At 36.2% G+C, this 18,087-nt stretch overlaps 1 protein-coding gene across 1 annotated transcript in view; it reads left to right on the top strand.

Annotated features, from left to right (window-relative positions):
• The window catches only part of TPO (thyroid peroxidase), a 40,981-nt gene extending 25,041 nt beyond the window's left edge, over positions 1 to 15,940 (top strand). Inside the window, 6 exon segments of the mRNA XM_048936674.1 lie at positions 5,319 to 5,577; positions 6,101 to 6,271; positions 7,717 to 7,954; positions 11,725 to 11,933; positions 12,454 to 12,624; positions 15,738 to 15,940. Of these exon segments, the coding sequence (XP_048792631.1) occupies positions 5,319 to 5,577; positions 6,101 to 6,271; positions 7,717 to 7,954; positions 11,725 to 11,933; positions 12,454 to 12,624; positions 15,738 to 15,898 (1,209 nt within the window). The 3' untranslated portion in view covers positions 15,899 to 15,940.
• Positions 15,941 to 18,087: the final 2,147 nt, after the last annotated feature.

Genomic DNA, 18,087 nt, shown 5'->3' with positions numbered 1-18,087 from the left:
AGATATTTTTTATCACCATAAATAGCTCTAGTGACAAAAGCTTAGCAATAGGAGTTTGACAGTGCTACCAAACATAACAACGGCCTGTTGATATCTTGGACAAAACACATTTTTTGTTGCATTGTAGACATATTTTTTTGATAAGTAGTTGTTTACATAAGCCAACAGTGATTAATTCAATTATCTTCTTGAATGTGACACATGCTTAACTCTCAAACATCAACTCTGCAATATGCTGTATCAAAAATATATACCCTGACTGAAGAGTGTTTTACGCAAATAGACATTTTTCATTGTCATTTGCTAAATGAAGTGAAACTAACTCCTTGTTTTAGTTATTCCCATTTTGTTCTGAGATGTCCGAATGAGAAAAATTAGGGTAGAGAATCACAGAATTATTGAAGTTGGAAGACTCCTTTCAAGTTATTTGAAAGACAATAGTTAAAATTTGTTCTTCCTTTAAACAAAAAGTGTAGACAAAACAGGAGAAGATCACTAAATTCTGGAACCTCTACTGTCTTAATATTGCTATTTTGTTGTCCTTGTTACAGCTGAGACAGAGTTGATTTTTTCCTTCATAATGTCTGGTAAGATGCTATGTTTCATCTTTTGGATAAAAAACACTATTGATAACAGACTGTTTTAGATGTTGCTGTATACAAGTGCAAGGACATTTCAGTTTTACAGGTTCATGTGATGCCCTGCCAGCAAAGGCTTGGTTGGAGGGCACAAGGAGCTAGGAGAGGATGGAACTCAATTGGACAAAGGAATATTCCATACCATATGGCAGCATGCAAAAAAACACCAGGCTGGGCTTGGGGACTGGCTGGGCATCAACCAGTGGGTGGTGAGCAACTCCTTGTGCATCACCTGCACATTTATATGATCAAAATTGCTGTTACGTATTTTTTTCTTTGTTATGTGTGTCCTACTAAACAGCTTTTATCTCATCCCACAAGATCTACTTTGTTGTTTTGTTTTCCCGATTCTCTCCCATATTTCCTTGGGGAAGGTAGGAGAGTAAGTAAAGAACTGTGTGTGCAGTGCTGAGATTCTTGCCGGGTTAAATTCATGGTCTGAGAGTTGAAAATGCATGCATGTGTACCAGTTTTGCTTTGATGTGCCATTTGACTTATGAATGTTGAACGATACTATTCAAAGAGTGATGCAGAATCAAAGTTCTCTTTGAATTATGATTTCAGAGAAAAATCTCTGAAATTATGGCATTGCAGCCAGTAGATCACAAGTGTAGTTGTCAACTGAATTCAGTTTTCAGTGTTTCACTTCATTCTATACTTAACTGTGTTTTCTAAGCATCTTCATCCTAACTTCTCCCCCATGTACTTATACATGAGCTTAAAATGGGTCTCTTCTGCAGGTGACTTGAATGAAACTTGTTTGTGATATTGGATGATTAGTAACTTCTCTCAGAGCTTAAACTTTATGAAATGATGAATGATAAAAAGATAAATGATATGTATTATATTAAAAAAATGTGTTGCATACGTCATTGCTCATAGAAAGTATAGCTCAGACTATTCACTGAACTATAAAGACGTGTCCATTTTTTATCAAAATGTGTTTTACAGTCATTCTTTAGGAAAATGTTTAGGACTTCAATGTTATCTGAAAATGATGATTCAAATCTTTGAATATAACCATAAGAATTTCAAATCAACTGTGCATAGCACTTTAAGAGATTACGCAGTGTTGCCATGTCGGATTGTTCTGTACAATTTCTGCAATCTTTCCCGAGCACAGGAGCTTGAGTTAATTGGCTCTTTGCTATCTCAGTGAGATGATATTTTTTGCAGTCACCTCTGGCCAATGGCAAAGATTAGCTGTCCTATCAGCCTTACTTTTTTCTTACAGTCATCCGTATATTTTTATATTCCCTTTTGCAGAGTTCTTTTTATATTCCTTTCAATGCATTGTACCTTTATTCACAACTTTTTTGGAAAATGCTTGAGGGGTTTTGAAAAGTCTGCTAAACTTAATGAGGAAGCTATATGAATTTCTTCATCTTTTGCACTTCATTTGAAATAGATTTTGACATGAACAAAAAAAATTCTCAAAAATAAGTTGAGAGTTTCAATTAACTAGTGTATGGAAGAATTCTTTTGAAGGTGGTCCAACCTAGAGGGAAATCCAGTCAGGATGCTGCCTGAGTTCCTAAGGACATTTCAGAATCCCTGATATACTTCTGCTTTCTGAATGAGAAGAATGGTACTTTTTACACTAACAGTCTGTTTGACTTTGAATACTGTTGCATTTGCAGATCAGGATTCAGTGATGCTATGAAAAACCCATACAAAACCATTTCTGATAGTCTGTTATCATTTAGATTCTGTTTCTGTTTGTATAATTACCAAATATTTGGTTGTATTGCTAGGAAATCAGAATTTTCTTTTCTCAGACATGACTAAATGAGTAATATACAAATACTCTTAATCTCTGTTACTTTCTGATCATATTGGTTATTAAAGTCATTTAGATACTGAACATATAACTTCTGTTTCAAAGACAATGGCCATTTTTCATTTTTTTCTACTAAATTGTACATTTGAAGTAATTACAGCCATGAGACAGTAGAAATATTTACATAATTGATTAAAATTCATTTCATAATGAGGCTTCTATGTAAATCTGAGCTGATACTATTAGATGTCAAATGTCTCCTAAGAAAAAATTGAATTAGCACTAATATTATAAAAGTTACAAGGAGCTGAGACCTTTCAATACCTTGCAGGTTCAGAATCACTATACCCACATAAAGCTCTTATGCTGTTGCAAACACCCAAACCAAATTTATTTCTTATAAAGTGACTCAAAATAAGTAATAAACGGTAGCATAGTTCATTATAGTTTCTTGTTATGCCTTTTCTATAGAGGTTTATGACTTTTTAGCTCTAATTTTATTGACATATTTTCCGACAATGTTCCTTTGTTTCCACAGAAGAATCTCAATTATTTCAAAACTTTCAAATAATTCTGTCATAGCAGGGAGGAGTTCATGCCAAATAATTTTAAGAAAAATATTTTTTTGTTTGTGACCTATTTATTTCTTCCCTAACACATACGTCAGTTACAGTGAGTTTATCCTTGCCTTAATGAAGACAAATTCAGTAAGATTGTTCAGAGTCTATATAGAGGATACTACATGCTGATATACTTTGAATGTAGTTCTCTGTGAGATTCTAGATTCTTCTTTTTTTCCTGCTGTATCATCTTAGTCCGTATTGTCTAAAACTCATCTCTACTTGGAGGAGCTTTATTTAGAAACCATAAGTTTCCATTGTATACATGTCTTGCCTAGTTGAAAGCAGGTTTATGACTCCTTCTTACCTTTATCCTTTTAATTCTCATGTTTTGAAACAACAATTCCTCTTTTGCTGCCAAGGAAATCTGAAATTAAGATCTTGGCCCTGTAGGAAATTAAAATTTTGAATTGACTTTTTGTTTGGGCAATCCAGCCTTAATGAGCTTCTTAGCTTGGGATTTCATTTTAAAAGAGCCAAAAAAAAAAAAAAAAGCCATACCAGGATGTTTGTCATATCAGAGATGATCTAACCTTATTTAAGATCTTTGCACAGCTTTTAAGATGTACTTATATCCCTTTCTACCCATGCTTTTGATTTATTACACCTGCCTCATTCATACTTCCAAATCACACGACCCCAGGTCAAGATGAACCAGGCTTTGAAATTACAGAATCACAGAATCACAGAATCACCCGGGTTGGAAGGGACCCCAAGGATCATGTAGTTCCAACCCCCCTGCCTAGCAGGGCCACCAACATACATATTCAGATCAGGTTGCCCAGGACCCCGTCCAACCTGGCCTTAAACACGTCCAAGGACGGGGCATCCACAACCTCCCTGGGCAGCCCGTTCCAGGGCCTAACCACTCTCCTAGTAAAGAACTTCCCCCTAACATCTAACCTAAATCTTCCCTCCTTCAACTTAAAACCATTTCCCCTAGTCCTGCTGTCGTCAGCCCTTTTGAAGAGTTTACTCCCCTCCTGGGTGTAGGTTCCCTTCAGGTATTGATAGGCTGCAATGAGGTCACCCCGCAGCCTTCTCTTCTCCAGGCTGAACAAGCCCAACTCCCTCAGCCTGTCCTCATAGGGGAGGTGCTCCAGCCCCCTGATCATCTTAGTCACCCTCCTCTGGACCCTTTCCAAAATCTCTATGTCTTTCTTGTACTGAGGGCTCCACACCTGGACACAATACTCCAGATGGGGCCTCACAAGAGCCGTGTAGAGAGGGACAATCACCTCCCTGTCCCTGCTGGCCACCCCTCTCCTGATGGAGCCCAGGATCCCATTTGCCTTTCGAGCTGTCCCATTTGCCTTTCGAGCTGAAATTCTGTATTTCTGCCCTCTGAAATGATAAGACAATGTGCCATATCTTGCCTGTAAAAATTAACTAAATCTAAGTTTAGAAATAATTATCTTGCAAAATCTTTGTGAATATAGCAAAAGCTTAACTGCTCAAATGACAATGTCATTATTAATTTCCAGCAATTTTTTGAATTTTGTTTTATGCTGTATTTAGGGAGCTCTAAAAGGACTCCTCACCTACTGTCTTTAAATATTGTGTTCATTGCATGACCTAACCTCAAATACCTGCAAATATAAAGATGTTACCCCTGTCTTATGAGAAAAGTGACTGAACTCTGCCAGGGATTTCTTGCCTCTTTTTCATGCCTAAAGTAAAGATACAAGTTTCTCAGTTCCTAATTTTGTGACAGCTAACCTTACAATATCCTCTACACCAATCTCGAAGTACATTTTTCTGTTTTTATGAGTCTGTAGACTTTAGCATAAAATGTCTACTAAAGGATGCTCGGAACCAGTATTTTAAAGCCTGGTCATTTTAAATATTCAGAAAAAAGGATTTGTGTCCAATATATATGCCTAAAAATAGAATCTGTACATTCATGGGCATTACAGCTTTTGCCTGGGCTTTAAATCCTTGCAGAGCTCTTGTGAGCTGGATTTGCCCACTTGAACTGAAAGGGAGCAATACTGGTAACCTGCCCAGTAGCTCTTTCTCCAGCATTATTGTAGGATGCTAAATGAACCTGGTTAGTATACTATGTACTGAACTTTGCCACTAGTTTTGCCCTGTCATTTTTTCCAGACTACAAAAAGAAGTACTACCATCTTGTTACTTTCAAATTAACATTGCTGTTAGTCATGCTTGTGAACAAATAAGGGATGAAAAAGGCATTCTGTACACAGGCATCATTACTATTCATCTATCAAAACATTGAATGATGTTTCTCTTTTTTTTTCTTTCTTTCTTTTCCTTCAGATTATTACTTTAAGAGATTATATTCCCAAAATCATTGGCCCAGATGCTTTCAATCAGTATATTGGCCTTTATAAAGGTTATGATCCCACAGTGAATCCTTCAGTTTCTAACGTATTTGCAACAGCTGCTTTTCGTTTTGGTCATGCAACAATCCAACCGATAGTAAGGCGATTGAATGCACAGTATTTAGATGATCCAGAACTCCCACATCTTCATTTGCATGAAGTTTTCTTTAGTCCTTGGAGGCTTATTAAAGAAGGTATGTTTTTATTTAAACTGGGTTTTTTTGTTCTTTGTGTGTTTCTTTATTTTGTTCTGTTTGCTTTTCCCATAAGTATTACAGTCTCTTTAACATTGCTGGTCTTAAATTAGGAATAAAAACATTTATTTAACTGCACCACTGATTTATGTTGTTGAACACGTTCCACAGAATTAATACTAACTGAAACAATTATTTTAGGTAAATAGTTCTCTTAATAAAATAGATTACTCTCCAGATTGAAACAGCCTGATGGACTGACAAAAAATTGACCTTTTGTTTGCATTTTTGTGGATAAATGTATTATCAGATTGCCAAATTTTGTATCCCTGATGAAGAAGGTGGAACATTTTCATTGTATTAGCACAATTTCAATCTTAAGTAAATTTTTGCTTTTTTTTTTTTATGTAAAAGGCTATGTGGCCAGCATTTAAAGGCAGAGAAGCATACGTGCATTCACATTTGTTGAGAACAATATAGTGGTTTATATACATGCTGTAACATATTATTTTTATGTTTGAAGGAGGCTTGGATCCATTGATAAGGGGTCTTCTTGCACATCCAGCAAAACTGCAGGTGCAAGGTCAACTGATGAATGAAGAGTTAACAGATAAGCTGTTTGTGTTGTCCAACAATGGTTCACTTGATTTATCATCACTGAATTTACAGCGTGGCCGTGATCATGGACTCCCAGGTCTATTGATTTTTCTTAAATCTTCTTCCAATCAGCAACAGAGATACAAATGTTTGTATTTGGGATGTAATTGTAAGTTTTTACTTAACAGCTTTTATATAGGAAACATAAGTCTCTTTAAAACACAATAAGCCACTATTTTCAACTTTGATGGAAAAAAATATCCCCCAGCATTTGAAATTAAAATAACCTCCCCAGTCTGCAGTCTGGAATGTGAAAGACTAGTACTGATCAGTAGATCTGGGTGCTCCTGGCACCTGAGACTCCTTCCTGCAGGATTCATCTGCAGAGGAGTGGGGTTTTCTGACTGCAGCACCTACTTGGATTTGCAGTGTCTCCAGGAGTGGTTAATGACTTCAGAAAATGTACACCTGACTTTTAGAAATATTACATTTTTGTGCCTACTTTTTGCATTGGATTTCTTACTCTAGTTAGCCCAGGGTAAGGCTGAACTAACAGTCAAGGACCTTGAGCCCACCAGACCATGGGTGTACAGAGTTAGAGGAAGACTATGCTGGAGCTTGGATCAGTTTAATTACAGCAGCTGATAAAACATACAGCATGTTCACAATCCTGTGTAAAATCCTCCTGTAACTGTGCCACAGCCTCTAAACACAGAGGCAACAACCCTCTGCAAAGCAGACAGAGACTCTTTCATTTGTTTTGTAAAACTGCATCTTGATCCCCTACCTGATCAGACCACTTGTCTGCATGAATAAGGAACAAATGCAGTTGCGCTTTTATGCTCTGAGCCTGATGTCCTACACACAGAATACAAGTAACTGATTAACTAAGGTTGCTATGTTTCTGGGTGACAAACCTCTCCATTTCTCCTGTTAAAGCTGTGTGACTCTGTAGCTAGGAATACGGACCTGGCCAATAGAAATGAAGTCGGACTCCAGCCTGGAGTTTAAAAGTCTTAGCCAAATAGGAATAGAAAAGGAGTTTTGGTCTCCAGGACCAGAAATGCAAGCTTTACTGGGAGATGGAAAAAATTAATTGCAGAGATGTAAAAGAATTGGAAAAAATATAAATTTTCCAGGGAACTGGACATGTCCTACAACAATCTCCTTAGTAAAGAACTTTAGGTGTTAATGGAATTCGGGGTTTATTCCTGGATCTGAAAATCTCCAAACAAAATGAATGCTCCTGCCTGCATTAGCTCAAACTATATACCTTTATTTCATATGTGCATTGCTTAAATATGGGAGAACTTAAAATTCTTGTCTTCCTTCATGAGAATGATGTAATATTTTATACCCTGTAGTTGCAAATCCTGCTGTAATTTCTCTAATCATTTTAACCAATAACAGCAGGACTATTTTTGGTAATAACTGTCCATGACTGTAATTAAGGTTGTCAGAATCCAGTGCTTTTGAATGCATTAATTTCAAATATCATGCCTAATAGTAATCTAATCTTCCTTTTAATCATCATACTTATAGGTTATAATGACTGGCGAGAATTCTGTGGCTTACCAAAACTGGAAACTCAAGCTGATCTGAATACAATAATAACTAATCAGAAAGTTGCTGAAAAAATCATGGAATTGTACCATAATCCTAGCAATATTGATGTTTGGCTTGGTGGTTTAGTAGAAGACTTTCTTCCAGGTGCTAGAACAGGTCCCCTGTTTGCCTGTTTAATTGGAAAGCAAATGAAAGCACTAAGGGATGGTGATCGGTAAGTTTATTCATGATGCTGAATCTTTTGTGAACCACTTACAGCAACTGTTATTTTACAGATACTTCTTAGCATGTAATGCATTATGATGCTTAAACATATGTTTAATTATGTAAACAAATTATTCACTGCCAATACCTAATTTTTGCATTAGTCTCTCCAGTTTTCTTGGGTAAATCTTTCCTTATTCTTCGATCTGTGTAGTCTCAAATTCAGACATAGGGATTGTTTCTGCAACATGAGATGCCCAACTTTGAAATTCTGGTGGAAACTCAAGGTGCCAGCACCAGTTAATTGTGCCAGGAACGCATGTCTTTCTGTGTGAATGGATTTACAAATCTTAACTATCCAATCCCTGAGGGATGCACTAGGCTGAGGATCCTTAACTGAAAGGATCTCAACATTTCTCACAGAAAATCTGTAAGAGAAAGGAGAGTTGCAGTGAAGGCTTCCTAGAAAGGTAAATAAAAGCACCGGGTACTTGGTCTTATGGGTATCAGGAATGCAGAGTGCTCCCAGAACTGCCATATCAGACACACCAGAAGAGGCTGTCACTTCACCTAGTCCTCTACAGCTGCCACCGTGGTCTGTCTTCTACCTTCATATCAGGAAGGCAGAAAAAATGCTATTTCAGGCTTCAAAAGGGTTTGAGATGCTGCTTTTATCTTTCTTACTTCTATTCCTGAAGCAATTATAAAACCAACCTTTGTTTTTCATTTTTGTCATATACTTATGGCAGCAATTTAAAGTCTCATAAGAAGACTAATTTTAAACGACTCACACCACCTTAGCAGTGATGTTTAAGTACATCTGGCCCTTGTGCTCACCTTTACACTCCTCTCAGAAGTGGACAGAAGCCATTATGTAAATAAGAATCCGAAACAGAATTTAAATGTCAACTTTAAAAAATGTTAATTAATTAGCTTACAGGAAAAAGCAATATTAATCAAAGTTTGTATCTTATTAAAACAAGGCATATAGACAGCAAACATTCCACTCAGTTGCAGCAAAAACATGGTTGTAAGTTTTCTGAATTGCAGTGGCATCCTCAACTCTATCTGGAGAATGATGATCTATTGAGACCCTTTCAGACTTTCTTCTTTTATCCAGTGTATCCAGTTAGTGCTACTAACATTAATCAGACTTAAGCATAATTTAATGTGTTATCTTTAAACTGAGAAAAGATTAGTTCTAACAGTAAAAGAACACCTCAAGTTCGTGCTATAAATTTTGTGTCTACTAACTTAAGTGGGAAATGTTTGGTTATTGAGACTATGAGACTGAAGAAAGTTAGGAGTATGTAACAACTTACTGCAGTTGTCATAGAGTAAGCATAAGAATGAAAAAGTCCAAAATTTATTGCAGTGGCTTGCTGTATAATGCGTTGGATACTGTATCTGCACTGGTAGCACTACAAGCATACGAGATATACGATACGAGGTAGATTTGTTAGTAAGTAGGAATTTCAATTTAACTGACTGAATGCCATCCTCATAACCTTAAAATCTACTGTCAGTATCCTGATGAAAAAAGGATTTCTTTCACCAGTGTAATAAACCCAGGCCCTTATGCTGGGTTTGACCTTAGCCTATCTTGACTTCAGCCAAATCACCTGGAAACAATAGTTTTTGTTCCATCTGCTGTTACCTTCTTTTCTGTTCCTGCTCTGAATCCTTGTCTGATCTCAGGGTTTGAAATAACAGGGTAAAGACTTCGTACCAGACTTTACATTCTTAGCATAAGAGTGTTGTGCCCCTATTTATATTCTTCTTCTTCTTTTTTTTTTTTTTTTCTACTCTAATCTTGCAAAATTCACCTGTAAAATTTTCATGACTCGCTACAGATCTGCTGGAGCAACCTCTGTTAGAGCAATCATCTAGCTGCTGGGTGGATTAAAAATAATGATCTGCTCAAACCTTCTCAGCAGTGCAGATAAAACTGAATTTTCTGATGAAAGTAGAACAGCTTTTTATGAAAGAGAAAACTGAAGGGTGTAGGGGAGCTGAGTAGTGCAAAGCCTTTAATGACTTTTGTTATAAGAAGGGGTCCAGGAACAGTCAGTGACATTTCAGAATGTTCTGAGAAGTCTGGGGACACTTTATGTCGGAAGCAGAAGGAAAACACCTTTTCTTCTCTCTCCAGCCCCCCACTCTCTTCTATACTTCTTATCATAGTGCTTCTGTATTGTGCAACATTTGACCTATCCTTGGTTATGTAGATTTCATCCTACTCCAACAGAGTAGGAGAGCAGGAGAGTTGTCTCTTCAGACTGTCCCACTGTAGGTAACTAATTGCCTCTATCTAAAGCTGGTTCTGAAAAATTGCACACATACACAGTTTATTTAAGTGAGTTTCCTGAACGTGAGTGGCTTTTGACCTCTGAGTAGACTTCTGTTAGCAGAAAAGCGAAATTAGTCCTGAAAAGCCTCCCAGGGCACACTAACAGCCCCTACGTTTCCCACAGCACAGAAATGATTAGGCTTATCGCTTTCATTGAACAGTTGCAAGGTTTGTCATTTAACACATGATGTACATGCAGGTTTTGCACAAGGTCCACAGCCAACATTGCGGTTTCCTTCTCATCAGGGGGATGTAAACATTAAAATTACAGGCATCTCTAGAAATCCCAGTGCTTTTCCTCCAGTATTACAGATGAACAAGTTCTATGTTAAATCTGAGACCAACTGGTGATCACATCCACACTCCACAGGTGGTGGTTCTAGGTCATGTTAGTCCAGATCTTGCCTAGCAGTAGGGAAAACTCCATCTGTCCTGAGCACCACTGGGAATTATTTTAGCAATATAGCAGTTCTTAACATGGATAAATACAAATGTGCTATCAAACTCTACAAAAATGTTATTTTCTATTCATTACGTCTTTATGTGTAAAACTGCAACAAACACAGTCTCTGTGATCTTTCATAGAGTATCCCTTTCTTTGTTATAAAATTTATAATATCTTGTTTATCTTTTTTCCTTTTCAGTGTTTCTTTTCACTTTCTCACTAAGCCTCTTATTGTTTTCATAATTATTTGTACATGTGCATATATATATATATATCGTGTACATATAGTAGATACACCTTTCCACCAACTGATTCTTTCCTTCTGCCAGCATGTTGCTGGTGTGACCAAGAGGAAGAAGCTGCTCCTCTCTCTAATTTGTGGTCAAAAACACAGTTATGACAACATTCTGCTATAAGCATTCTACATACCTACAACTTCTTAGCAAATGAAGAGCTCCATGTTATACAGAGAAGCATTCAACAATAACTTCATAGCAACAATTCTGTAATGGCAAGAAAAGTTCAAATGCTATGGTGTGTATCAATTACGGCTACTGCTGTGATTCTCCTGTAATTATGTTTAAAACAATTTATGAATTATAAAAATGCTGGTTTACATAAGATTAAGTATCAAATTCAAATAATTTGCATCAATTATTTTTTTTTTCCTCTCAGTAACATTCTTTTGTGGCTACAAGCAACTCAGCACATGTGAATTAATTAATAGTTTTACTTATCTTACTTTAACAAACCACCTAAGATGACTAGTACCTCAGACTCACAACAGCCTTCCTGTGTCTTGTAAGATGGATATGTAAATCTGCAGATTATGGAGTTTCAATTTATGATTCTTGTATCCACTTACATTTTGTTGTAATTTTTTTTTTTTTTTTTTTTGTCTCTTCTTATGTAGGATATTCTGACAGTAAGAGTAACCAGCTATTTGAATTTAATTGTTTAAAAATATTTCTATCAACCTTTCCAGATTTTGGTGGGAAAATGATAATGTTTTCACTGAAGCTCAAAAGAATGAACTCAAAAAACACTCTTTGTCTCGCGTGATTTGTGACAACACAGGGATTTCTGATGTGCCAGTAGATGCCTTTCAACTTGGAAAGTTTCCACAGGATTTTAAACATTGTAGTAATATAAATGGAATGAATTTAGAAGCTTGGCAAGAAATCTTTCAGGAAGGTAATTTGGTAATTATCTTTTTTTTTTTTTTTTCTTCTGATGGGAGAGAGAGTAACCTATAGTTAGAGCACTGACTGTGGTTATTCAGGTCTTGAGTTCCAGATCTGTCCTGGAACTTTACCATTTCTGTCACTTAGAAATGAGATCTAGATCTTTCTCTCCTTTCTCAATTTCCTCCTCTGTAAAAGGATACTGTCTGCCATCTTCACCTTGATAAAACAGATGGCTTTGTGAAATACACAAATATTATGCTACCTGGGGCAGGAGTTCTTAGGAGTATAGAAAATAAGTAAGATCTCTGTAGACCACACTGCTTGGAGGTAAATTTATCTTTACAAGAATTGTAAGTCAGACCTGAAGAATTCCATATAAACTCTTGTCCAGTAATGAACAATTAACTTCTTGATCATCTTAAAGCATGTGAGTAATTTCACTGAAGTTAATTTATAGCAATAAGGAATAATAATGTCCATTTTGAAGGTAAGCAGTATGTTTTTAAAAAGTGATTTTTTATTTGTAGAAGAAAAGTGTGGAACACCAAAGCATGTGGAAAATGGTAATTATGTATATTGTTCAGAATTTGGAGAATCTACAGTGACTTACTCTTGCCGACATGGATTTCAGTTACAAGGAGAAGAGCACTTGAGCTGCACAAGTAAAGGCTGGAACTTTCAGACTCCCGTTTGCATAGGTATCTCTCTGGATATATGTATTTGTTTCTGAGTTTTCTAAAAGCTCATCTAACACTGTTTAAGAGAAGCGAACTCCTTTCATTTCTTATCTTGAAATGTATTGTTTAAATGTCATTTTTCCTTTGTGTTCCTCATAGATGAGTCCTCATAGATGAGTTTGTATGACAAAGATAGTCAGTCTACTACATTTATGATGACACGATAATGCAAAAATGCTCATAAGCCAGAGTTGCTATCTTAATCTCTACCTGTGCTGATTCATTGTTAAGATTGATGACAGGGAAATGTCAATTAACAACCAGCAGGAAAAAAAAAAAAAAAAAAAAGCAGGTTTGTATTATACATTACTCCTTCCTACATTCAATGTAATAATGAATCAGACTGTTGTTTAAGTCATTTTCCTAAATTGGTTCAGTGAACACTCTAGTGACAAAGTGAACTTAGCTCTTGTAGTTGGTGTGTTATCCTAATCAGTTAAGCAAAAGTGACAAAGAAACACTGAATATGAGAGAAATTAAGCAATTTCATTATCATTCTATTCCAAATTCCATCCCTTAAATATCAATGAAAAATTTTGAGAGAAGTGAATTCTGCAGGCAGAAAAATGGAACAGTGAGAAGTCAGTTAAAAGACATTTCATGAACATTTTAAAAAGGAAAAAAATTCTGATAATTTATTTACTATTTTCTCTCCTTTTTTTGCTCTATTTTTTTGCTATTGAAAAGAGGACTGAGAGAAAGAGAATATGGAAAATATTTTGTTGCAAGACATTCCCTCTTCACTGCTATGAGGGATGAACTCTCTCAGTGTTCATATTCCTAATGAGAATGTTCTTAATGATATATGTGTGTGTATTTCTATACACATGCTCAAGCTGTTACACCTCATAAGAACGTGAGAGAAAATCAAACCTTAAAAGGCTGTATTTAGGAATATATTATGAACTGTGTTAAATTATTTGAATGTAAGGGCTGCAACTGATTTGCAATAAAGTGTGCTTATCAGTATTTCTGTGATAGCAGAATAGAAAGCTATTTATTCTAATTGCATACCTGGTATATCAGAAGTCAAATGAAATTTGTAGCTCTTTCCTTTATTCATATCCTACTTATTTGCTGAATCTCACACACATTAATACCATATAAAGAAATAAAGCTGTTAAATGAATTATAATAAAATCTTTTCATTAGATTAATATTCTGGGTACAAACTGAATAAATAACTTATATGAATGAATCATTCCTTGTCCTAGTTTCTTTTAATATGTTCAGCAGTGTAAACAAAAGACTTTATATTTGCTATAGGAAAACAAGCTGCTGCATATATTAAATAAGAAATGCCTTTATTAAAAAAAAGCCATCAAACCCCACTTATGCAGATGCTACTTCAGTTTTATAGTAGAAAGTACTTTGTTCCATGCATGTCTGTGCAATGTGTTCCCATTCTTCTAAATGTTCAGCAAATTAGAAATAAGTCAAGCAATATAATGAGGAGCATCGAGCTTAGCATTTCTGCAGATGGTTTCAAAATTATATGCTTCTCTGGAAAAGACAGAGTGGCCTGCTGACAAAAGCATCAAAATTTGAGAGCTGTTAATTTCTGCTTACTAACTTTGGCTTCGATAGAAATCATTTCTATTGATTCAGGATGACACTTAGTGTTAGACTGTGCTACCTTTATAATAAGTGCCATCTTACATTGGATAGATAACTGTGTTTACTTTGTTCTAATAAAGTACCACAGTCTTTGAGCAGTAGGGTAGGCTGGTTAGATCTGACATACACTATTTTATGGCCATAAAACTAATTAGTTAGTTAACAGATAACATGAGTATGAGCTGAAATAGAATCTCTGAATTACAGCGGAGAAAAAGTCTGTTCAGGTTTTTCTTTCCCAGTGATGAAATCTGTGGGAATTAAAGTAAAATGTGGTCTTGAAGGTGTAATGATTACTAAGGACACTTCATCCTGAACAACAGACTAGTTTACTACTTCATAGAGGCATTATGGGAGATAGTATTTCTTAAGGATTTGTAAATTTAAGATTATTCCTTATGTGATCACTCTTTAGACTGTCTCAGTTGACAGTTAGCTTTGGACACAGCTGCTGCTTTGTATTAAAATTTAAGAAAGGATCAGGTTTGATCCCATTTTCAGTGACAGATTTCCCCAAGTGGTCTGAGTGACAATGTTAAGCTAAGCCAGTAAACCATTTTTACAGGGTCACTTTCTAATACTAATACTGATGGGGGAAAAGAAAGGAAAAAAAAGAAAATAAAGAGCTACGTGGACAGAAGTAGCAGCTAGAAAATGAGGTAGAGAATGAAAGGAAAGGAATGTAACCAAAAAGAGAAGGCACTGAAGACTCAGAGATTTGTCTACATATGAGCTTGCGGTGTTTCCCAAGGGAAGGAATCTGAGGTGCTGAACACACTGGCAAATATTGCACAGCACTGATGGGAAAAAATCTAAAACAGTACTGGATGTTTTTAGGAAACCAAATGAAGTTGCATAAGCAAATATTGCACAGAAGGGAGAGAGATGCAGAAACATGAAAAAGACTACATTCTTTCGCTCATTGTGTATTTTCTTTCCTGCACTCCACACTGATTCCTCTTTTGCATAAGACTGAAAGCAAAGGGACTTGAATGGCCTCGAGGAAAATGCATTTATGTGCATCTTCAAGTGGATAAAAATGGATAATTGTTCATGTGCTCATCGTTCTGTCAAGATATTGCTATTTCACAGAATTTAAATACCTTCTAGGAGCAATAATTTTTTTCAGTATTATCACAGGTATACCCAAATCTAACCTGGATCTTAGACTGTTCAAAATAATGTCTGGAAATGTATATAACCACTTCAGTGTTACTATTTTTTTCATTATTTCTATGGAATATGGTATAAATAATGTTTATAGAAGAACTGGAAGTTTTAGAACATAAACACATTCAGCTCAAAAAGTAAAAAACAAATTAGAAAAGGTAAAGGGAATGAATATCAATGTGTAATGCACAAAAATATACTTATAAATACTTGTGGCAGATGTGCATAAATTATTAATCCTTCTCTAATTTGTAATGATTATTGATCACTGTTTGTTCATTTTGCAGACATCAATGAGTGTGAAAATGAAATTAATCCACCATGCTCTCCAACTGCTAAATGCATTAATACTAAAGGCAGCTACAAATGTCTCTGTACTGAACCTTACAAGCTGGCAGAAGATGGAAGAACATGCACTGATAGCACTCATGAACCTACTGTCCATTAAAACTTTCTCAGTTCTTTTTTTAACAGTGCTGTAAAAATGTTAAAATTGAGATGTATGAAAGAACTGTTAAAATACCTAAAACTTTCTGCAGATAGTCTTGGTCATAAATATACCATCAGATTCTGTAAAGTAAATAAATGTATTGAATAAATAACATGAAGAAGGTTGTCATTCCCCATTCTTCATTTATTAAAAACATTATTTTCTGACAGTGTATATGAAGGGTGATATAATCTCAGGTCACCTGGTTTGTTCCACCTGTTACACTGCAAAACAGTTTACTATAGCATAATTTGCACATTTTCTTGATCTCCATAATTCCAGCACCCCTGGAATATGCATTGTGTCTTAAATTTTAGGTGGGGAGCATTAGAAGAACTGCCCACTGATGCTGAGTAATATTTGTTCTGGGGAAAGAGAGACCACATCTCCCAAAAGCTCCATGAAAACTTACTTGCAAACCTAAGTGGATGAATATTTTCTTTGCCAAAGTGCCCAAAAGAAGCACAGAAACTTTAAAACACTCAAAACTTGCCTATTTGGTACTGTATATTACTAATTATAATTAGGTTTGGAATTTTATTGATAGCACATTTCTCATTACCTCTTTCAGTGAGTACCTGAATTATGATATTGGATTGGGCTGTCCATCATTGTTATTTGCACAAGGAAAACAGAGGACGATAATTCTTCAGCAAATCTATCTTCTCACAAACAAACAGACAAAAAAAAATCATTGATATGATGTACATATAGCTGATTTTCCCATTGTGCTTCAGGAACACTCTTCAAGCCTTTTTTGTTGGTTGGTTTTTTTTTTTTTTTTTTTTGGCCTATGGATTTATTTATTTCTAGAATAAAAGTAAAAAAGAATGATGCAAGTCAGTGAGAATTTTTATCTTTTAAAATACCATAGAAAGAGAAAAAAGAAAAAACAAAAACAAAAACAAAAGAACAACCTCACTTGAAGGTGTTTCTTATCTATATTTACAGTTGTATTTCATTACCCATTCAACCATAGTCATATTTTTGCTACTCTAAACCCAGAGACAAAACCTGCCTTCAGATTAACATAAAGAGATTAGTTCAGTGGTGTTGAGGTGTTGAGAACAGGGATTATATATGAATACATTGCACTGGCATGAAACGAGGACAGCTCCAAATATTAGTTTTATATTTCAAAGAGAGGAAACATAACATTGCACAGTACCAAGTGATCGTTACCCCAAACCAAGCCAAATGTGCTTTTTTGAACCTCATTGGCTTTCTAACAAAAGCACAGAGGTGAAACTCTTCCCTCTACTCTCTGCTTAGCCCTGGAGTGGCAGCATCTGGAGTGCTTTGCCTCCTATTCTGTATTCTCCAGAATGATAAAGACATGGAGACATGGGGTTACCAAACCGAGTCTTCATTTGAGTCCAGGGAAGAGAAATGATGTTAATTAAGGAAACAGATCTTCTTTCATACAAAGGGATGTTGAGAGAGCTCAGACTGTTCATCCTGAAGAGGAGAAGGATCAAGAAGGCCTTAACAATGTGTGTAAATGTTTTTTTTAAGTTGAGGAAGGGAAGATTTAGGTTGGATATCCAGGGGAAGTGTACAGAGAGAGTGGTGAGACACTGGAACAGGCTGCCCAGAGACGCTATAGATGCCCCGTCCCTGAAGGTGTTCAAGTCCAGGTTGGATGGAGCCCTGGGCAGCCTGATCTAGTATTAGATATGGAGCTCAGTAGCCCTGCATGCAGCAGGGGGGTAGGAGCTTCCTGATTCTTGAGGTCTGTCCCAACCCAAGTCATAGAATCATAGAATCATAGAATCGCAAGGTTGGAAACAACCTGCAAGATCATCTAGTCCAACCATCCTCCCATTCCCAGTACCACAGGCTACTAAATCATATCTCGTAGCTCCTCATCCAGGCGCCTCTTGAACACTGCTAGGGACGACGACTCCACCACCTCCCTGAGCAGCCATTCCAGTGCCTGACCACTCTCTGAGAGAAGAAGTTTCTCCTAAAAGTCATTCTATGATTCTACAATTTAGATGAAAGACACAGACTTTTCTTAGTACTGCCCATTGACAGGAAAAGAGGCAATGGGCACAACTTTAAAACCATGAATTCCAGCTGGACATGAAAACACTTTTTACTGTGAGGGCGACTGAACAATGGCACATGTCACCCAGATTGGTTGT

Source organism: Lagopus muta, chromosome 2, assembly GCF_023343835.1.
Source record: "Lagopus muta isolate bLagMut1 chromosome 2, bLagMut1 primary, whole genome shotgun sequence".
NCBI classification, from domain to species: domain Eukaryota; kingdom Metazoa; phylum Chordata; class Aves; order Galliformes; family Phasianidae; genus Lagopus; species Lagopus muta.
Note: the sequence above shows the minus strand (reverse complement) of the source record. Positions and strands in the feature narration are given on the sequence as shown.